General features: G+C 36.6%; 1 protein-coding gene across 1 annotated transcript in view; it reads left to right on the top strand.

The window, feature by feature from the left end:
• The window catches only part of MUCL1 (mucin like 1), an 87,627-nt gene that overhangs the window by 4,023 nt on the left and 59,793 nt on the right, over positions 1-23,811 (top strand). The window contains exon 2 of the mRNA XM_065524341.1: positions 5,595-5,654. Within this exon, the coding sequence (XP_065380413.1) occupies positions 5,595-5,654 (60 nt within the window). The remainder of the gene's footprint in view (positions 1-5,594; positions 5,655-23,811) is intronic.

The following is a 23,811-nucleotide window of genomic DNA, read 5'->3' on the forward strand; positions in this document are numbered from 1 at the left end:
TACTTGCACATGCATGTTTATAGCAGCACAATTCGCAATTGCAGAGATATGAAACCAGCCTAAATGCCCATCAATGAACGAGTGAATGAAGAAAATGTGATATTATATATATTATGTGATATATATAATATGTGATAATATATATAATTCCATGGAATGTAGTAGAATATATATGAATTCTACTCAGTTATAAAAAGGAATAAAATAATGGCATTCACAGCAACCTGGCTGGAGTTGGAGACCATTATTCTAAGTGAAGTAACTCAGAAATGGAAAACCAAACATTCTATGTTCTCACTGACACGTGGGAGCTAAGCTATGAGGATGCAAAGGCATAAGAATAATATAATGGACTCTGGGGACTCAGGGGGAAGGGTGGGAGGGAGGTGAGAGATAAAACACTACACATTGGATATAGTGTACACTGCTCGGGTGACAGGTGCACCAAAATCTCACCCCAAAAAACTTATCCATGTAACCAAACACCACCTGTTTCCCCAAACTGTTGAAATAATAATTAAAAAAAGAAATTAAATTAGTGTTACTCACAAGTAGAGGCCTGTTAATATCCCAGTTTTCTATATAGCATCCTGGGATCTGACCAATCATAACTTCCTAGCATATTCCTCTTTTCTGGGCAAGAGTGATGGTGAGGGGGATTGGGACTATTCACCTTTTTTTCCCTCCTATTATCCCATGTATTTAACAAACCTATGGTCAGCTTCTTGGAAGAATAATAGTTAAAATTTATTGATCACTTACAATGTGCCAGGCACTATTCTGAACAATTTACATGTACAAATTAGCTTGATTCTCAAACTCATCCTTTGAATTAAGCATTATTATTAACTTTATTTTTTAGATGAGGAAAATGGGGCCAAGAGAGTTTCATAACTTGTCCAAGATCTTCTAGTTGTCAAGTTGGGATTCAAACTCAGGCAGCCTGGCTTAAAGCCTGTACTCTACCATTATTCTGATGGCAAAGATGGTAAAGTAGCTGATTCTGTGAAAAATATTACATATACATTCACTTGAGACCTAACAATTGATTATACATGTTCTTTGATGTTTCCAGAGATGCTTACTTAATATGTCCATGTAGAACTGAAATCAGTTAATTCGAACACAGTGTAATGGAGTTTATCCGTGCTGCTTGTTCATTCTTCCTGATTTAACTTTTGGATACAGCATCTTAAAGTTTGGTCACCGCACAGTTTCACAGTGACCTGCAGATGGCAGTGTAGCCCAATTTAATACAATGCCAGTAATAGAAAATGCCCTCTATTGAACAATTCTGTTTTCCTCCCATTTTCATAGCTCCATACAAAAGTTATGTCTCTAAATTGCATATTCTGCGCCCTGATCCCACAGAGAAATTAGCTTTTAAGAATATTTCTTTTTTCCCCAATTACAGCCACATGAATCCTTTCTGGGGAGGGTGGGTGTGGGTGAAATCTGGGTGGCTTCCTCTGCAGCTGCCTCAGAGCCTGGGCTTCTACTGGTTACATTTTCACTTTTAGCACCTACGTCAAGAGCTTATTTAGGGAAGGTGATGGATATATTAATCAGCTTGAGTTAATCTTTCTATAATCTACACATATATCAAAACATCACACTGTAACCCACAGATATATACAATTATTATTTGTCGATTAAAAAAAGCTTATTGGTGAAACACATCCAACTAGCGACGGGAATAAAATGTTTCATTTTTCAAATAATTCCATCAAAAGCACTGATATCGTTACCTCACCCCAGGGATTTACTGAAGCCTCCTTGTTCTCCCTTTGGGTCTACAGATGAAGCTTAAAATTCTGACTTTTCTCCCTTCCTGTGGTTCCAGGAATCCTGGCATCTTGATGCTGCATTAGTGTTGGTGCTATCTGTGGGCACTACCATGGTGTAACATTCCTACAGCCTGACTCACCTGTTCTGCTCATTCTGTTTCTCTCTTTCTTGAAGGACCTCAAGGATATTTCCAGCATCATGTCATTTACAATTGCTGCCATAGCTCCCAAGAAGGCTTTTATGCCAGAAAAACCTAAGAATATTCTGCCTTGACCAGGCCGTTTTTCTTCTAAGCAAGTGCTCCTTAGAAAGATAAATGTGCAAAGGAGTCAAGAAAAGCAAAGCAGCAAAGTTTTTTTGGTTTGTGGTTAACAGACTCCTTTTAACACCTGTTTCCTCCCTACTTTCTTTTTCTTCTTCTTTTTTTTCTTGAGATGGAGTTTTGCTCTTGTTGCCCAGCCTACAGTGCAATGGTGCAACCTCCCTACTTTCTTTCCTTGACTGAGGTCTGGCTCTCTGTTGTAGATGCTCCTACTTTTATAGCCTCTTGAGGGGAGACTGCTCCTGATCCCATATTTCACTTTCAAATCAAGGATCTTTTTTTTTTTTCACCTATACCAGCTTCCACCTTCCTCATTTTCAGACTTTCCTGGCACACACAGACGCCTTCAGTACTTGCTCCATCATCTGCTGTATTTCAAACCCTCGCGTCATCATCTAGTGTCCCTACTCCTATTTGTCTTTCCAGAGCTTTTTGACTACCTCTCTCTGAGAGGGGCCAAATCATGTGCTTCTTATTCTTTGTTTTACATTTTTACAACCTGTTATTTTACAACCTGTAGCCAGTTATTAAATAGTTATTGGATTAGATTGATTGAACTGATTATTATCTTACACACGGTTTCTAAAGTAGAGATATCTAGTAAACTGTGATACCAGTAATCCTCATGCACACCTTAAGTGTATACTGCTACTGGTAGCTTAAAGGGAATAAATTTCTAGAGTCTCGGTTTCCACACACTCTTTTCTAAAATTTGCCTGAGAACCAGCCTGTAACCAAGGAATCCTGCTGATGTGCCTTTCCCTTCTCCCTTTTCCAATTATCCTTCTCCTATTTGAAAAAGAAAAGCAAGTTTCTCACCCATGCAGAATGTTGTAGGTGCATTATTAAAAACCACAAAAAAGAATCTTGTGAAATTTTTAGCTTTAAAAGTACCTTGTCTTTTATGGTGATGCATACAAATCTCTAAGACATCAGAGGGATATTTGAAATATAGAGCCAGTGTTAAGAAAGTGAAAGACTTTAATGACTGAATAACCAATCATTTTCCAAATCAAGTGGTGTCTAACTTTTTGTCAACTAATAGACTTTTACTTTTTTGATGATAGATGTCTACGTGATGTTTCAAACGTATAACTTAAAAAGGGTTCAAAGAACTGAGTGACATTGTTGAAAACGTTTATCCATTTTTATCAACTGATTTATTTGAAATGATGTTGTCAATGCTCACAAATAAAAATAGGAAATAGAAGTAGCTTTGATGCTGAACTCTGTATAATTAAGTAACATTCATTCTTAGCTTCATGAACTAATTGGAGAAAGTCCCATCTGTGAGATACATTTGCAATGTTATGTTTGATATTTGTCAGGATTTATAAGTTACATGTATTATTTTGATCAATAGTGAATAAATCAAATTTGGATCAGATGTAAATTTTTAGCATTTGGAAACTTATGGCAACAGAAATAATTTAAATAATATACATATGCTTGTTGCAGAAGAATATGATGAGGTAATCAATAAAATACTTTCAAGTACAAATATATATTAGGATAAAATTCTGTGGGAGGATAGAATATAAATACAAGTTCAAGAAGAAAAAAGAATTTTGTGAAATTTTTAGCTTTAAAAGTACCTTGTCTTTTAAAAGTGTTTGATGGTGGGTGTCAAATTGCTATGGTATTTAGATTCCATTGGATACATTTAAAAGAGTGAAGTAGCAGTTTTATTTAAAATGTCAGTATTATAATGTGTGAGAAGTTATATCACTTGCAACTATTTAAGCTTAAATAATTTCTTTAAAAATCTTAAATGCCAATTACAAAATGTATGAGAGGAGATGTAGTTTTTCCACATCCTTTTAGGGTGCTTGTGAGTAAATGTTTCGGAATCACTGGGCAGGGCCGCAGAGTATCTCCTTTGACTCCAGGCCTAAATGGCCCCCTTCTGCTCTTGCTCAAGGTTGAATCTTAGAAGTTACTACTCTAGTAGGATGACAGTTTAAATCCACAAATATAAGAGAAAGAGCCAAAGTGAGAATCTCCTCATTGCCTCTGCCCACTGAAAACATGTCTTCATACTTGTTCTGAGCTTTGATCATTCACAGCAGCACTCCTAGAGAGTAAGTGAGGTATCAGTTGTCAGCAGAAACAGTGAGGGGCTTTGTACAGCAATCAGAGACCAGCAAAAGATACTATGAATCTAAGGAATAAAATCAGTGAAACGGTGAATAACAAATTTGGACATGCTTATATAATTTTAGTTAAATACATTCCTTTTTGGGGGGATATCTTATGAAAACTATTTTAATTTGAATGGTAGATGTGTTTAGATATGTTTAGTGGTTATTATCTTATGATGGGTTATACATGCATTATAATGTGTACATTATACTATGTTATGTATTGAGTTGTGGCATGCCTAATCCATGTTCCCAATTTGAACATGTGCCACGAAACTACTATAAAATTCAACAATTGTTACATTATTATTTTCTTTTTTGTGCGTGTTTCCCTGCCTAAGAATGTGGGAGATTTCTCCAAATTTGTCCTGCTTATTCTTGATTATTTTGGTGATTAATTTGTTAAATTTTCTCATATTTTATATTGGATGTTTTAAAATTGGGTGATTGTCCAAGTGGCTAATAGGCATTACGGTTTGGTTAATAAGCAATACATGAATACTTAAGGCTGCTTGGGTATCTGTAAAGTCAAAGATTTTAGTGTGTCCCCTGGCTCTGGGCTTTCTGTGTTGTACTGTGGATTTAGGAGAAGTAGAAGGAATCAGCAGTGAAATTCCTTCTGACTAAAGATGGACATTGCTTATAAACAGATGAACTATATTAGTAGTGGAAGAAGGGGAGATAATCACAGATGCTGCAGAGACTAAAAATATAATGAAGATGTCATGAATAATTTCATGGTAATGAATTTGAAAACATGAAATGTGCAAAGTTCAGAAAATGTAAATTAATGAAATCAACTCAAAAATAGAAAACCTCAATGGTGTTATGACAAACAAATGGAAACTGTAATTAAACATCTTTCCATAAAAAGCAAGCAAACAAGCAAACAGATTACAGCAGGAGGTTTTACACATAAATCATAACAATAATTTCAAGAATAAATAATTCCAAACATATACAACTCTTTCTGACAATATAAAAGAGGGAATACTATCTACTTATTTTATAAAAATAGCATAACTTTGACACTAAAATCTTTTTTTGAACTTTTTTTTTTACTGGTATATAATAGTCATACATTTTTTGGAGTACATGTAATGTTTTGATACATGCATGCAATGTGTGAGGAAATCAGGGTAATTGAGATATCCATAACCTTGAACATTTATCTCTTCTCTATGTTGGGAACATTCCAGTTCTTCCCTCTTAGCTATTTTGAACTGTACAATATATTATAATTAACTATAGTCACCGTGTTGTACTATCAAACAGTGCCTCTTATTCCTTTTAACTGTATTTTTGTACCCATTAACCAATCTCTTCTCATCTTTCCTTCCTAGCTTCTGGTAACCTGGTAACCAGCAATAAACTCTCTACCTTCATGAGATCACCATATACAAGTGAGAATATGAAGTATTTGTCTTTCTGTGCCTGGCTTATTTCCCAAATATAATGACCTCCAGTTATAATCATTTTACTGCAAATGACAGGGTTTCATTCTTTTTTGAATGGCTGAATAATATTTTATTGTCTATATGTACCATATTTTCTGCATCCATTTGTCTGTTGATGAACATTTAGCTTGATTCTGTATCTTGGCTATTATGAACAGTGCTACAACAAACATGGGAATAGAGATATCTCCTTGATATACTGATTTCCTTTCTTTTGGACATATACCCAATAGTGGGATTGCTAGGTCACACGGTAGTTCCATTTGTAGTTTTCTGAGGAATCGTCATACTGTTTTCCACAGTGGCTATACTAATTTCCATTTCCACCAACAGTATATAAGTGTTCCCCTTTTCTGCATCCTCGCCAGTATTTTTTTTTTTTGTCTTTTTGTTAAAACCCTTTTTAACTGGGGTGAGATGACATCTCACTGTGGTTTTGATTTGCATTTCCCTGATGATTAGTGATGTGGAACATTCTTTCAAATACTCATTGGCCATCTGTATGTCTTCTTTTGAGAAATGTTTACTCAGATCTTTTGCCCATTTTAAAATTGGTTTATTTGCTTTTTTGCTATTGAGTTCTTTATATATTTTGGTAACTTATCCCTTGTCAAATTGATAGTTTGCAAATATTTTCTTCTATTCTGTAGGTTGTCTCTTCATTTTGCTGATTGTCTCCTATGCAGCGAAGATACTTTTTAGCTTGATGTAATCCCATTTGTCTAGTTTTGCTTTTGTTGCCTATGCTTTTGAGCTGTTACCCAGAAAGTCTTTGCCCAGACCAATGTTCTGAAGCATTTCCCAAATGTTGTTTTCTTGTTTTCTAGTGTTTTCAGTTTCAGGTCTTAAACTGAAGTCTGTATTTTGATTTGATTTTTGTATATGGTGAGTGATAGGCATCTAGCTTTATTTTTCTGCATGTGGTTATCCAGTTTTCCCAGCACTATTTACTGAAGGGACTGTCCTTTCCCCAAAGAATATTATTGGCACTTTCATTGAAAATAAATTGGATATAAATGCAGATATTAATATCTATTCTGTTCCATTGGCCTATCAGTCTGTTTTTATGCCAGTGCCAGGCTGTTTTGGTTATTATGACTTTATAAGGTATTTTGAAGTTAGGTAGTGTGATACCCTCAGCTTTATTCTTTTTGCTCAGGATTGCTCAGTCTATTTGGGGTCTTTTGTGATTCATATGAATTTTAGAATTGTTTTTCTATTTCTGTGAGGGATGTCATTAGTATTTTGATAGGGATTGCATTGAATTTATAGATTGTTTTGGGTAATATTGACATTTTAACTGTATTAATTCTTCCAACCCATGAGCATTGGAAATCTTTCCATTTTTGTGTTCTTTTCAGTTTCTTTCATCAGTTTTTAAACAGTTTTCATTATAGAATTTTTTTTTTAATTCTTTGGTTAAATTTATTCCTAGATATTTTATATTTTGTTTAGCTTTCTAAATGGGTTTGTTTTCTTCATTTCTTTTTCAGATTGTCCATTGTTGGCGTATATAAATGCTATTAATTTTTTATGTTGATTTTATATCTTGCAACTTTTCTGAATTTGTTTATTAGTTTCAACAGTTTTTTGGTAGTCTTTAGGTTTTTCTAAATATACTGTGTTATCTGTGAACAAGGCTAATTTGACTTCTTCCTTACCAATTTGGATGCCCTTTATTTCTCTCTTCTGCCTAATTATTCTTGCTAGGGCTTCCAGTGCTGTGTTAAACAAAACTTGTGAAAGTGAGCTTTCTTTTCTTGTTCTAGATCTTAGAGGACAGCCTTTCATTTTTTTTCAGTTCAGTATGATGTTAGCTTTAAGTTTCTTAGACGTGATCTTTATTATTTTGAGGTATGTTCCTTCTAACAGTTCATAGAGAGTTTTTTTTTTTTTTATCATAAAGGGATGTTGTATTTTGTCAAATGCTTTTTCAGCATCTTTTGAAATGATCATATGGTTTTTTTCCTAGATTCTGTTAATGGGATTTATTACATTTGTTGATTCACGTATGTTGAATCATTCTTGTATTGCTGGAATTAATCCCATTTGATCATAGTGAATGATCTTTTTAATTTGTTGCTGGATTCAGTTTGCTAGTGTTTATTTGAGAATTTTTGTGTCCATGTTCTTCAGGGATATTGGCCTGTAGTTTTCTTTTTTGATGTATCCTTGTCTGGTTTTGATATCAGGGTAATGCTGGACTCATATAATAAGTTTGGAAATATTCCCTCCTCTTCTATTTTTTGGAATAGTTTGAGTAGAATTGGCATTAGTTCTTCTTTAAATGTTTGGTAAAATTCAGCAGTAAATTCATCTGGTGCTGGGCTTTTCTTTGATGGGAGACCTATTACTGCTTCAATTTGTTATTGGTATGTTCAGGTTTTCTATTTCTTTTCAATGCAATTTAGGCAGATTGCATGTGTCTGGGAATTTATACATTTCTTCTAGGCTTTCCATTTTGTTGGCATATAGTTGTTCATAATAGTCTCTAATGATTTCTTGTATTTCTGTGGTATCAGTTGTTATGTTTCCTTTTTCAAATTTCATTTTGAGTTTTCTCTATTTTTTTCTTGATTATTCTTACTGAAGGTTTGCCAATTTCATCTTTTCAAAAATCGACTTTTTGTTTTGTCTATACTTTGTATTGTTTTTTAGTCTCTCTTAATTTCATTTGGCTCTTGTCTTTATTATTACTTTCTTTCTATTCGTTCTGGGTTTCATTTGCTCTTGTTTTTTTAGTTTCTTGAGGTGCACCATTAGGTTGTTTATTTGAACTCTTTCTATTTTTTGAAACATTTATTGCTATAAACATCCCTCTTAGTACCACTTACACTATAGCCCATAGACTTTATTATTGTGTTTCTATTTCTTTTGTTTCAAAATATTAAAAAATTTCCTTCTTAATTTCTTCATGGGCCCATTGATCATTCAGGAACATGTTTAATTTCCATGTGTTTGTATAGTTTCTTCAGTTCCTCTTGTTAATAATTTCTAGTTGTATTCCATTGTGGTCAGAAAAGATATTTCATATAATTTTGACTTTTGAATTTGTTGAGACTTGTCTTGTGATCTAAAATATTATCTATCCTAGAAAATGTTCCATGTGCTGATGATAACAATGTGTATTCCGTATCACTTGGATGAAATGTTCTATAAATATTAGTTAGGTCCATTGGGTCTAGTGTGAAGTTTAACCTGGATTTTAAAAAATTGATTTCTGTCTGGATAATCTGTCCATTACTGACAGAAGGGTGTTAAAGTCCCCTAGCATTATTGTATTGAAGTCTGTCTCTGACTTCATATCTGTTAATGTTTGCTTTACATATTTGGGTGCTCTGGTGTTGAGTGCATATATATTTACAATTGTTATAGCCTCTTGCTGAATTGGCCCTTTTATTATCATATAGTAACATTCTTTTCTCTTTTTATAATCTTTGACTTGAAGATTTTGGAGTCCATTTGTATGGAATATCTTTTTTGTATCCTTTCATTTCAGACTATGTGTGTCTTTGTAGGTAAAGTGAGTTTCTTTAAGGCAACATATATTTGAACCCTGTTTTTTTTGAGACGGAGTCTTGCTCTGTCACCAGGCTGGAGTGCGGTGGCATGATCTTGACTCACTGCAACCTCTGCCTCCTGGGTTGAAGTGATTCTCCTGCCTCAGCCTCCCAAGTAGCTGGGACTACAGGTGCCTGCCACTGGATAATTTTGTGTTTTTAGTAGAGGCAGGGTTTCTGATCCCCCGTCTCAGCCTCCTAAAGTGTTGGAATTATGGGCGTGAGCCACCATACGCAGCCCATTTATGTATTTTAATTCGAGTATTTAGTCCATTAACATTCAGTATAATAATTGATAGGTAAGGACTTACTGTCATGTTGTTACTTGTTTTCTGGTTGTTTTTTAACTCCTCTCTTCCTTTCTTCCCTCTTTAGTGTCTTCCTTTGTGGTTACGTAATGTTTTCTGCTAGTATATTTTAATTCACTGAGCTTTCTTTTTGGTGTATTTAATATAGGTTTTTGCTTTGTGGTTGCCATGAGGCTTATAAAATTATCTTATAAATATCATAAGTTATTTTAAACAGATGATGACCTAACTTTTATCACAGAAAAAAACAGAAAGAAAGGAAAAACTAAAAAACTCTATACTTTAATTCCACCCCCCATTTTAACTTTTTGTTTTTTCAATTTACATCTTTTTACATTGCCTATCTCTTAAAAGGTTGCAGTTGTTATTTTTTACAGATTTTTTTGGTCTTCATTCTAGATTTATGGGTAGATTACACAATGACAATATTAGAGTATTGTTAATTTGTCTGTGTACTTACTTTTACCAGTGAGTTTCTTTCTTTTTTTTTTTTTTGAGATGGAGTCTCACTCTGTCACCCAGGCTGGAGTGCAGTGGTGTGATCTCGGCTCACTGCAACTTCTCCCTCCTGGGTTCAAGTGATTCTCCTGCCTCAGCTTCCCAAGTAGCTGGGATTACAGGCATGTACCACCACACCCAGCTAATTTTTGTATTTTTAGTAGAGATAGGGTTTCATCATGTTGGCCAGGCTGGTCTTGAACTCCTGACCTCAGGTCATCCTTCTGCCATGGCCTCCCAAAGTGCTGGGAATACAGGAATGAGCCACCGCGCTCAGCCAGTGAGTTTCATATCTTCAAATATTTTGCTTTTGCATGATAGCATTATTTTCTTTCAGACTGAATAACTTTTAGCATTTCTAGTAAGATGGGTCTAGTGGTGATGAATTCCTTCTGTCAGCTTTTGTTTGTTTGGAAAAGACTTTATCTTCCCTTCATGTTTGAGGGAAAGCTTTTCTGGGTACAGTATTCTTGGTTGGAAGTATTTTTTTTTTCCTTTAGCACATTGAATATGTCATTCTACTTCCTTTTGGCCTTTATGTCTTCTCCTGAGAAGTCTATTGCCAGATGAATCTGAGCCCTTTTATATGTTATTTGCCTCTTTTCTTTTGCTGTTTTATGATCCTTTCTTTGTCCTTGACCTTTGAGGGTAAACTCTCAAAGTCTTATATGCCTTGGGGTGGTATTATTTGGATTGAAGTCATTTGGTGATCTCTAGCCTTCCTGTAGCTAGATTATATCTTTCTCTAGGTTTGGAAACTTTTCTGTTATTATTTATTTAAATAAGTTTTCTAACATTTTCTCTTTCTCAATTTCCTCTTTAATGGCAATGACACTTAGATTTGCTCTCTTAAAGGTATTCTCTATATTTCACAGGCGTTCTTCATTTCTTTTCATTCTTTTTTCTTTCTTCTCCTTTGACTGTGTATTTTCCAATAGCCTGTCTTTGAACTTACTGATTTTTCCCACTGCTTGACCCATTGTGCTGTTGAGAGCCTATAATGTATTTTTCAGTTTAGCAAACATATTTCTCAGTTCCAGGATTTCTGTTTAAATTTTTGAATTATTTGAATATCTTTGTTAAATATCTGTAGTAAATTTCTGAATTGCTTTTCTGTGTTGTCTTGGAGTTCACTGAGTTTCCTTTGAACTGCTACTTTGGATTCTTTAACAGAGCTTATACATCATTGTCTCAGGGTCAGTCAGGGACTCATTGCTTCGTTCATTTGTGGAGGTCAGAGTTCCCTGTTTGCTGTTGTTTCTTGTGGATATGCATCTATGGCTTTGCGTTGGAGGACTACTTACAGTTTTTGCTGTCTGGCTTGTTTTGGTCTTCCTAGGGTATGTTTGCTATGAGGTAATTTTTAGCTGCCTGTGGGTCTCCTTATCCTAGATTGTTGCCTCTTTTCAACACTAGATGGTGCCTTAAGCCCAGTTTTGGCTTGGGCTTCTTGTAACGGTTCAGAGTGTTGCCCATCCCTGACTGAGGAGAGAGAGGAAATCCCAAAGAAGTTGCCATACCCATGAGGAAAGCCTGGCTAGGGATTTGTGCTCAGAAGACTGGTAGAATGTGCATCATACAATGTCGTGGTGCTGAACAGACACTCTGATTTGGCATCTCCTTTGGCTTAAAGACCAGAGTTTCACAGGCTGGGGTTTCTAGTCCTGCTTTCCCTTTTTGTCTCCTGCTGGCCTTGGGGTTTTCCTTCCTACAGGTACTCATGATGTTTCCCATGAGTTGAGGCAGGAATGGTTTTCCTACAAGGGAATCCGTGATGGTGGAGAAGCTGGCTATCTACCTCAATCTCAATTTTTCCGATCTAGAAATCATAAGTCTGGGGGGAATTTTCCACAAATGGTGCCTGGCAGATTGAGGATCGGTATCAAAGATAGACAGGTTTGTTTCTCTTACCTTAAGCTCGGAGTTTCTCACTTCTCTGTGGCTCTAGGGATTGCCTCAGCCTCAGATTTGAGTTTTAGGATTTTGCTGGTTGTTTTTTTTATATATATATATATATGGGGTAGGGCACAGGGTCTTGCTTTGTCACCCAGGCTGGAGTGGAGTGGCTCAAATACAGCTCACTGCAGCCGTAACTTCCTGGGCTCAAGTGATCCTCCACCTCAGCCCACCAAGTAGCTAGGACTACAGGTGTGCACCACCACAGCTGGCTAATTTTTTTGTGTTTTTGTGGGGGCAGGGTTTTGCCATATTGCCCAGGCTTGTCTCTCACTCTTGGACTCAAGCAATCTGCCTGCCTCAGCCTCTGAAAATTCTGGGATTACAGGTGTGAGCCTCTGCACCTGGCCCCTGGTGGTAATCTTGATGCTGGATATTTGTCCTTAGTTTTCTGTTGGGGAGAGCAAAGTCAGATTGTTTCTGCTGTACCATTTTGGTGACATCCTTTGATACTAAAATCTTTTAAGGAAAATGTAAGAATAATGTGTCACAGGCTAATCTTGTTTATATAAAGATGCAAAAATATGATCAAATTAGCAGCAAAGTGAACCTAAGTATCTTAAAGACAAGATGCTACTTCAGGAAAACTGGATTTCTTTCTGAAAAGAAATTTTTTAAAAGAAGTCTGTTATTACTACTCATCATATTTAGATATTAAAATAAAACATATATGATTAATTAAATGTAAAAATAGCATCGGTAGCATTCAACATCCATTCATTGTTAAAAGTCTTAGAAAACAAGGAATAAGAGGAATAAGAAACAATAGGAAACTTTCTTAACATGAAAAATTAAGGTTATTTACAAATAATCTATAGGAAACATCATATTCAATTATAAATTACTGAATGCACTTATCTTAAAATCAGAAATAGGTTGGGTGTGGTGGCTCACACCTGTAATCCCAGCACTTTTGTGGCCGAGGTGGGCAGATCACCTGAGGTCAGGAGTTCGAGACCAACCTGACCAACAAGGACAGGAAAACCGAATATCGCATGTTCTCACTCATAGGTGGGAACTGAACAATGAGAACACTTGGACACAGGGTGGAGAACACCACACAATGGGGCCTGTCATGGGGCTGGCGGAGAGGGGAGGGATAGCCTTAGGAGATATACCTAATGTAAATGACAAGTTAATGGGTGCAGCACACCAACATGGCACATGTATACATATGTAACAAACATGCATGTTGTGCACATGTACCCTATAACTTAAAGTATAATAATAATAAAAATAGAGCTTTGGAACATGGAAAAAAAAAAACCAGAAATAATTCAGAGAATGCTGCTATTACTACATTTATTTTCATTATACTAGAGTTTCTAGCCTGATTATTAAAATAAGAAAAGGAAATAAAGGGTCAAATAGTTGGAAAGGAAGAAAGAAAAAATGCCGTTATTTGTGGATGGCCTGATTGTCTATATAAAATCAAAAATCAAAATAATCTATAATTCATCAAAATTCATATACTTCAATATCTTTATTTATAAAATATAGATAATAACGTCCACTCTGTTTATGAGAATTAAATAAAATGCTGTGTATAGCCCTACAACATTGAAATTATACTGCAGTTTCTCAGATTCTCTTGCAACCAGAATGCAGGCTTGTGAACTAGCTCTTCTAATTTTAGGAACTTTCACAAGACCTTAGCCTGGAGATGAGCAGTGTGTGAAAACAGCCTTCATTTTGCTGGCATATATTGCCTGCCAAAACATACAGGCTGAAAGGACAGCAATGATTGCAGGACTGATTTCTGATAGGGAAATACATTTTACCGTTGCTTTAATAAAATTCTTGGCATGTAGTACTTGGCAGCACCCATGGCCATGCAGGAGGTTTTCTCATCAAACCAGTGCTGTGGCAAAGTTGTTGGCATTTTTACCAGAAGCTTGGACATCTGTTTCTCCAGCCTTTCTAATAATTTCAGGAACTGATAGTCTTTATTAAATTACTTTTCTGTTTAAATTAGCCTTAGACTAGGATAGTTTGCAATAACTACCTTGGCTAATACACAGTTACTTTCACTTTTAAAAATCTTTATTATGCATGCTTATTTTACAAGGTCGAATCAGTTGCGTGTAGACAATGTAGAATTAATCCCAGCACTTTGGGAGGCTGAGGCGGGTGGATCACAAGGTCAGGAGATTGAGACCACGGTGAAACCCCGTCTCTACTAAAAATACAAAAAAAAAAAAAAAAAAAAAAAAAAATTAGCCGGGCGCGGTGGCGGGTGCCTGTAGTCCCAGCTACTCAGGAGGCTGAGGCAGGAGAATGGCGTGATCCCGGGAGGCGGAGCTTGCAGTGAGCCGAGATCGCGCCACTGCACTCCAGCCTGGGGAACAGAGGGAGACTCCGTCTCAAAAAAAAAAAAAAAAAAAAAAAAAATATATATGTATATATATATATATATATATATTTCTTACTAATTAAGTTTATCATAAGTATTCTTTCTACATTATTTGCTTTTCATTGTTTTTTATTTTGATGATTATAAGGTAATTGAACATTGTGTTAGATCCATTTTGTTGCAGGACATTTAGGTTGTTTCCAGGTTATGGCTATTTTAACCAATGTAGCAACAATCACCTTTACGCATTTAACTTTTTCCCCTTCTTTGTATCCATTCTTAGGATAATTCCCATGGTGTGCGTTTTGTACCTACTGCTGTGTTGATTTCCAAAATATTGCCTCACATTTCTCAACATAACTTTTGAAACCCTGGAATGTAACATATTTTCAGAGAATGTTTATACCCATTGCCTTGTTTATCCGAAAAAATTCTGTGTTTGACAGGGCAGGTTTCATTAAATTCTTTCAGTTGATAAAAACTTCAGATTTTTTCACGATGTGCCCAGTTTTTACCCTGTTGGTAGGAGAGCTGACATGAGAACTCTGTGATGCCAATACTCTATTTCTGATGCCTTTAATTTCCATTAAGCACCTACTAGATTCTGGACACTGTTCTAAGCTATGGGGCTATAGCTGTGAGCAAGACAAGGTGAAAAAAACTTCTTACTCTCATGGAATATACCTTCCATGAGACAAGAAACAAAGGGGTAATTTCAGATAACTGTGTCATGAAAGTCCTACTAAATAGATAAGTCATTTAGACACAGTTTCCATTTTGATGTTTCTGTGGAGGTATATCTTCAAATGTATGAAGATAATCCTAGTTAGATTGATAATAATCTCACTTTTTTTTTTTTTAATGGAGTCTCACTTTGTTGCCCAGGCTGGAGTGCAGTGGTGCAATCTCGGCTCACTGCAACCTCCACCTTCCGGGTTCACGCTATTCTCCTGCCTTAGCCTCCCGAGGTGTTGGGACTACAGGTGCCCGCCACCATGCCCGGCTAATTTTTACATTTTTAGTAGAGATGGAGTTTCGCGTGTTAGCTAGGATGGTCTCGACCTCCTGACGTCATGATCCTCCCACCTCAGCCTCCCAAAGTGTTGGGAATAAAGGCATGAGCCACCGTGCCTGGCCGATAATAATCTTACTTTTTCAACATACCTGTTATACACTGTTATACTGTTTATCCCACTTGGCACTTTACACGCACATCCTTCCATTGTCAGAATAAGTCCTATGTAACATTAGGCAGGTTTATGTCTGAACTAAATGAGGATTTCACTCACTTACTCACTTGCTTATTCCTTCATTTATCTAATTTGCTCTTTCATTCATTAAATATTTTCAAAACTGTACTACATGTCAGACATTGTGCTAAACACTGTAACTATAAAGAGAAATAAGGCATAGTCCCTGCTATTGAAAAGCTAAGAGATGAATAGACCTTTGGATGAAATTTGTCGTTTCGGTCTTGTACCATTACCTGACTGTAGCTTATAGAGTTATAAAATCAATATTGTTTGCCTTATTCATCCTCGCATGATTTTCATTTTGCTTTAATCTTATCCTCCTTTGCTTTACCAAAATGGAGGACTTAATTTTAGTTTTGCTTCTAAGCAAAAACAATGCGTATTCTGTAGGGTGTCCTTTAAAGTTTCAAGCCTCTGTTTTTAAGGTTTAGAGGGCTGATGATGGAGAGTTCAGATACTGCAATCTAGTTAACAATGTGAAATCCTACCCCTTACCTCTGTAGTTTCTCACAAAATCATTTCTCTGAGTGAATTGTCATTTGAAAGACGTCTTAATGGAACCTTGTATTTAAATAGCAATTCATTTGTTTTTGTTTCTTATTAATGAAAAGTTATATCATAATTTCTGATCTGAAAAAATTGTTATAAATCTTGTCTCTTAGACTTAAAAAGTCTAATTACCTTAAGAACATATTCTGTACCTTTCTTATCCTATTTTTTTTTTGTGTGGGAGATGTATACATATCTATCCCCATCCTTCCACCACTAAATTTGGCCACCTGTGAACAATTAGAGAAGCAAGGGTGGAATCTGCACTATCTGCTCACATGCATTAGTGTGAGCATCCTTGTGTGTTTCTTTACAAATATGAGCATTTATGTTTGTGTGCAGTTCAAAAACATGGTCAGTTTTGATAGCTAGAAATTTCATAACTATAATTTATAGAATATTTGACTGTAGAATTCAAAATAGCTATGTAATGAAATAAATCAATTTTAACAACACTTTTTTCTTTTTTTCATGTAGATTCGGAGCTTTGACTGTGTTTTTAGGACTGGAAATGGTGGTATTTGAGGGAGAGACTGTAATTCTCTGAAGTGTGTGTGTGTGTGTGTGTGTGTTGGCCTAATGAGATAAGGAATTAATCATATGGCATTTTCTGTAGATATCAGTTGCTTATCTGAAACTGCAGTACTTGAATGAACTGATAATTCTTTTTGTCTTCTTCCTTCCTACTTGTCTCTCTCTCTCTTTTCTATCTTATTTCAGTTTCAATTTCTCCTTCTTCTTCTCCTATATTTATTGGGATATGTATGAAGGACTATGACCTACTTGCGGCATGGGTAAACATTTACAGTTTGAAGAGTGAACAAGATTTATAGAGTCATAAAAATGATTTATTAGGAGTTCCTGATAGAAATATCACAATAAATTTCAGAAAGGGTTTTTTTTTTTTTTTTTTTTTTTTTTTTAAGAGACAGGGTCTGGAGTTCCTGAGAGAACTATCACAATAAACTTCAAAACGGGATTTTTTTTTTTTTTTTTTTTTTTTTAAGAGACAGGGTCTTACTCTAGCAACCAGGCTAGAATGCAGTGGTTTGATCATAGCTCACTGCAGCCTCAAACACCCGGGCTCAAGCAATCCTCCTGCCCCAGCCTTTCATGTAGCTAGGACTATAGGCGCATGCCACCATGCCTACCTCATGTTTTAATTTTTTAAATTTCTGTAGAGACGAGGTCTTGCTGTGTTACTCAGGCTGGTCTTGAACTTCTGGCCTCAAGTGATCCTCCCTCCTCGCCCTCTCAAAGCACTGGGATTACAGGCATGAGCCACTGCACTCAGCCAAAAAGGAAAATATTTTTAAGAGTATGATTTTGGAAACTTTTATTTCATTTTTTTTTTTTTTTTTTTACAATTGGTTTATCATTTTTTAATGATTGGCTCAGTGAAATACCGAGACCAATGGTTCTCAACTGGGTGGAATCTTGCTTTCCCAGAAGCGTCTGGCAATATCTGGAGACATTTCTTATTGTTGTAACTTGGTGGTGGGGCAGTGCTACTGGCTGTAGTGGGCAGAGGCCAAGGAGGCTGCCATAATGCCCAGGGCTTCCTTGACAACAAGAATTATCCTGCCCAAGAGAGCTAAGACTGGAATCTCACTGCTCCCCATCCCCGCCAAAGCTGGGTATCCGTGATGAAAGAGAAAATGCCAGTGGGTCTTGGTATATTCTTGACAGCTTGTGAGGTGCACATCAGGCCAAATGAAGTATGGACACGTGGCAACTGAGGCGCAAGGTCAGGTTGAGGAAGGGAAGGATGAGGGGAGTAATAATCGTCCCTTTACTCTGTGTGCCCTCAGGGCTCGTTTCAGATTGGACTGCATTTGTTTGGCCTTTCTGGGTTTGTGACACAGTAGGCGCTCTAACTTCCTGCCTTTCTGGAGGCTCATGCTAGGCTTACCATTTCTGGAATCCAGTGGCGTATCATGTAATTTACATTTCCATTCAGAAATATTTTAAAACTTTTTTGAAATTTATATAGATTCACAAGAAGTTGCAAAGATAGTGCAGAGAGATCCCATCTGCCCTTCATCCAGTTTCTCTTAATGGTTACATCTTAAAGAAGTATAGGACAATACCAAAGCTAGGAAATTAACATCGATGTAATGGGTGTAGTTCTAGAATTTTTTTTTTTTTTTTTAGATGGAGTCTCACTCTGTCACCCAGGCTGGAGTGTAGTGGCCTGATCTCAGCTCACTGCAACCTCCACATCCCAGGTTCAAGCGATTCTCCCATCTCAACCCTCCTAGTTGCTGGGACTACAGCGCACCACCACACCCAGCTAATGTTTCTATTTTTAGTAGAGACAGGATCTCACCATGTTGACCAGGCTGGTCTCAAACTCCTGACCTCAGGTGATCCGCCTGCCTCAGAATCCCAAAGTGCTGGGATTGTAGGTGTGAGCCACTGCGCCCCGCCAGTTCTATGACATTTTATGACACATATAGCACAATAAAGATCCAGAGTGTTTTCATAATTACAAAAATATCCCTCTACCCTCTTTGGTCGCATCCACCTCTCTTCTCCTACCATCCCTGACTCCTGGTGACTACTAGTTTTTTCTTCATCTCTATATTTTTATTATTTTACATCTTCATTCTTTAAAATAACTTTTCTATTATAGGGAAGGTAAAATAACAAATTTAAAGAACATTATAGGATAAAGTAATAAGATAAAGCCTTCAATTTTACACTATTTTCAACTACTTATTATGTCAGGGAATATCTGTGAAGCCATGTTGTCCATTTCTGGAAGAAATTCATTTTGCAAAGTATTTCTTTCTCCTATTGAGTCATCTTTAGGTTTATATGAAATGTGTTTTGCATGGAGGTCTGGAATTTGATTCTTCCTGCTTCTGCTTCTCTCCTTTGTTTTCTCTCTTGCCTTCTTCACAGGACCCTGGTATTCATACTACATGAGTCTTTCTGGTCAAAGCTGGGTGAATTATTGTTTTTAAGGCTTGGTCCACTCACTTGTGTCATTTTTCTGGGAAAGTAATTTTCCTGATTACGAATGAGGTTGAGCACCTTTGCAAATGTTTGTAGGCCATTTGGATGGTGTGTGTGTTTGTGTGTGTGTGTGTGTGATGTGCCTATTTAAATCTCTTGCATTTTTTTCTGTCTGGTTGTTCATATTATTTTCTTATTGATTTGTAGGAATTATTTGCATGTTTTATATGAAAGTCTCCTTTTGTAATGTTACCTGCCAATATTTCTCCCATTATATGGCTTTAAAAATCAGACTTTATTTTTAAGAGTTGTTTTGGATTCACAGCAAAATTGAATGGAAGGTACAAATATTTGTCAAATATCACCTGCCCCTTCACATGCATGCTCCACTAGAGTGGTGCATTCCTTATAATTGATGAACCCACATTGACACATCATTATCACCCACTGTCTGTAGTTTACATTCAGGTTAACTCTTGATGTTGTTCATTCTTTGGGTTTTGGCAAATTTATAATACCACATATCTCTCATTATAGGGTTATACAGAGTAGTTTCACTACCTTCAAAATCCTCTGTGCTCTGCCTATTCATTCCTATATCCCCTGGCATTTCTCTTTTGACTGTCTCCATAGTTTGGCCTTTTCCAGAATGTCATATAGTTGGAGTCATAATTACATAGGCTTTTCAGATTGGCTTCTTTCACTTAGTAATATGCATTTAAGGATCCTCTATGTCTATTCATGGCTTGATAACTTCTTTATTTTTAGTGCTATATAATGTTCCATTGTTTGACTGTACTGCAGCTTCATGTTTAGTCTTTACATTGTTTTTTAAGTTTATGTAAGTACACAGTAAGTGTATATATTTATGGGTTACATGAGTTATTTTGATACAAGTGTAATAATCACATAAGGGTAAACAGAGTATCCATCACCTCAAGCATTTGTTCCTTGTGTTTCAAATAATCCAAATATACTCTTTTAGTTATTTTTAAATGTACAATTAAATTATTGATTATAGTCACCCTGTTCTGCTATAAAATAGTAGGTCTTATTCATTCTATTTTTTTGTACACATTAACCACTCCCACCTCCCCACCAGTCCCCCACTACCCTTCCCAGCCTCTGGTAACCATCCTTCTACTCTCTACCTACATAAGTTCAATTGTCTTTATTTTTAGACCCCAAGGTAAGTCAAAACATGAAATATTTGTCTTTCTGTGCCTGGTTTATTTCACTAACAAAGTGATTCCAGTTCCATCCATGTTGTTGCAAATGACAGGATCTCATTCTTTTCTTATGGCTGAATAGTACTCCATCGTATGTGTGTACCTAGAAGTAAGATTGCTGGATTGTATGTTAGCTCTATTTTTAGTTTTCTGAAGAGACTCCAAACTGTTCTCCATAGTGGTTGTACTAATTTACATTCCCACCAACAGTGTATGAAAGTTCCAATTTCTCCACATCCTCGCCAGTATTTCTTATTGCCTGCCTTTTGGATATAAGTCAATTTAGCTGGGGTGAGATGATATCTCATTGTAGTTTTGATTTGCATTTCTCTGATGATCAATGATACTAAGCCCTTTTTCATATACCTGTTTGCATTTGTATGTCTCCTTTTAAGAAATATTTGTTCATGGCCTGGCGCGGTGGCTCAAGCCTGTAATCCCAGCACTTTGGGAGGCCGAGGTGGGCAGATCACGAGGTCAGGAGATCGAGACCATCCTGGCTAACATGGTGAAATCCCGTCTCTACTAAAAATACAAGAAAATTAGCCGGGCGTGGTGGCGGGCGCCTGTAGTCCCAGCTACTCGGGAGGCTGAGGCAGGAGAATGGCGTGAACCTGGGGGGCGGAGCTTGCAGTCAGCCGAGATAGCGCCACTGCACTCCAGCCTGGGGCACAGAGCAATACTCTGTCTCAAAAAAAAAAAAAAAAAAAGAGAAATATTTGTTCATATCTTTTTGCAGATTTTCAAATTGGATTATTAGATTTTTTCCTACAGAGTTGTTTGAGCTCCTTATAAATTCCGATTATTAATCTCTTGTCAGACAGGTAGTTTGCAAATATTTTCTCACATTCTGTGTATTGTCTCTTCACTTTGTTGAATTGTTTCCTTCTGTGCAGAGACTCTTTAACTTACTGTAATCCCATTTGTCTGTTTTTGCTTTGGTTGTTTCAAAAACTATTGGTTGAATGAACAATTAAATACTAAACTGTATAGTCTCAAAGTGGTATATTTATTTGTTTATTGATTTATTTTAGAGACAGGGTCTTTTTCTGACCCCAAGTTGGAGTGCAGTGGTGTGATCATAGGTTACTGCAGCCTTGAACTCCTGGGCTCAAGTGATCTTCTTGCCTCAGCCTCCTGAGTAGTGAGAGCTACCAGCTTGTGCCACCGCACCTGGCTTCAATGAGTTCAAGTAATACCTAGATCTTTAAGATCTTATGACTCTTGTGCTGAAATGATTTTGGAAGTTTTTAGTACTCATTGTCACTTAACTGGAGCCTTTGGCAAAAGGCTATTATTGCTACCTAGTGGCAATTACTGGTATTTTTAGACTAGAAAGTTTGGACTAGCAGCTTCAAGGTACACTCCATTTGAAAGGTAATTACTTTCCTATTATTGGGCTTTGATTGAACATGCTTCAATCAAATTTATGTCCAAAGTGACGGACATAAACCCCAGGTAAGAGTGGCTGAATCTCACGATTTCCAACAATTAAAGGTTTTGCCCAGATGGGTGGTAAGGGTTCTGTTGCAAATAATTATTAAATCATATGGCTTGGTTTAGGTGTAAGTTATTAATAGGATGTCAGGCTGTTTGCCAATTAAAATATCTATGGCTGAGATTGGAGCTCCAGCATTAGCCTATCGGCAGAGCTCTAATTTGTTAAATTACTATGGGCTCTTTGCCTCAATTGTTGGTTTGGTTGGTGATGAGCAAGCTTGCAAGATTTGGGTTGGAGGGCTTGTATTGACTAAACTTGATGGCACGTGGGCCTCAGCATTTCCCATAACTGATTGAGCAATTACTTGGAGGGTCTGGACTGCAGACCAATGAAAGCACCCAGACCAATAGTAGTGATACCCACAGTTAACAAAATGGTGTACAGCTGCACTTCACAGTGTTTTTGTGTGTGTGTGTGTGTGTGTGTGTGTGTTAGTGGTGGTGAGAATTTAGGCTCAAATAGGTCCTGGGAAGACTATGCACCCTTGAATTGGCCTCCAGCATTTATGGGATAGAGGCAAGATTAAACATTTATAAGTACAAGGAAGATATATTTGAGTCTCACATATAATGAATATTTATATATGTGAAGGGGAGATATATCTCTCCTTTAAATGTAGGAAAGGGCAATGGGAAAGTTTTCAAAAAATTGGTGTGAGATATGAGTCACTGAAAGGTCCTTGATTTAAGGGAGATTAAGGCCTGGGGCAGTATAGAGACCCATTCCAAGGTCCATTTTATGGGCTGAAATTTGAAAGAGTTGTTTGAGGAGACTATTATGTCTATCAATTAAACCAGCTATCTGGAATCTATCAGGGACATGAAAATTCCACTGATGCCTTTATAAAAGAGAGCCCAGCATTCAGTATTCTGAGAATTGAAATGTGTGCTTTGGCTACTGTCAGGAAAGGAACTCCAAAGGGGTCAAGGAGTATACTTGTTATTGATTGCTAGTTTTATTCCATTGAGATCTGAGGGGATACTTGATATAATCTCTCTCTCTCTCTCTCTCTTTTTTTTCTTTTTTTTTTCTGAGACAGAATCTCACTCTGTTGCCCAGGCTGCAGTGCAGTGGCACAATCATGACTCACTGCAGCCTTGGCCTCCCAGGATTTGAAGATCCTTCCACCTCAGCCTCCTGAGTAGCTGGGACTACAGGTACATGCCACCACACCTAGCTAATTAAAAAAAGTTTTTGTATAGACAGGGTTTTGTCATGTTACTCAGGCTTGTCTTGAACTTCTGAGCTCATGCAATCTGCCCTCCTTGGCCTCCCAAAGTGCTGGGATTATAGACATGAGCCACCACACTGGGCCTGATTTCAGTTTTTAAAAAGACACTTGTTTTGTGTCTTAACATACAGTCTATCCTGGGGATTGTTCTGTGTACTGACAAGAGGAATGTGTATTCTGTAGCTGTTGAATGAAATGTTCTGTAAATTTCTATTAGGTCTGTTTGATCTACAGTACAAATTAAGTCCAATGTTTCTTTGTTGATTTTCTGCTTTGATGATCTGTTCAATGCTGGAAGTAGGGTATTGAAGTCCCCAACTATTATTGTAATTGGTCTATCTCTCTCTTTATCTCTAATAATATTGTTTTATATATATGGATGCTCCAATGTTGAGGGGAAACATATTTAGAATTGTTACAGGCTGTTGCTGACTTGATCCTTTTATCACTATATAATGACCTTCCTTTCTTTTTTTATGTTTTTTTCACGTAAAGTCCATTTGGTCTGATATAAGTATAGTTACTCCTGCACACTTTTGGCTTCTCTTTGTCTAGAATAATTTTCCCCATCTCTTTACTTTCTGTCTTTGTATGTCTTTACAGTAAAGTGAGTTTCTTGTAGGCAGCAAATAATTGAGTCTTTTTAAAAAAAAAATTCTTCGGCCAGTTTATATTCTTTAATTGGGGAATTTCAAGGTTGTTAT

This window comes from Macaca fascicularis, chromosome 11, assembly GCF_037993035.2.
Source record: "Macaca fascicularis isolate 582-1 chromosome 11, T2T-MFA8v1.1".
NCBI classification, from domain to species: domain Eukaryota; kingdom Metazoa; phylum Chordata; class Mammalia; order Primates; family Cercopithecidae; genus Macaca; species Macaca fascicularis.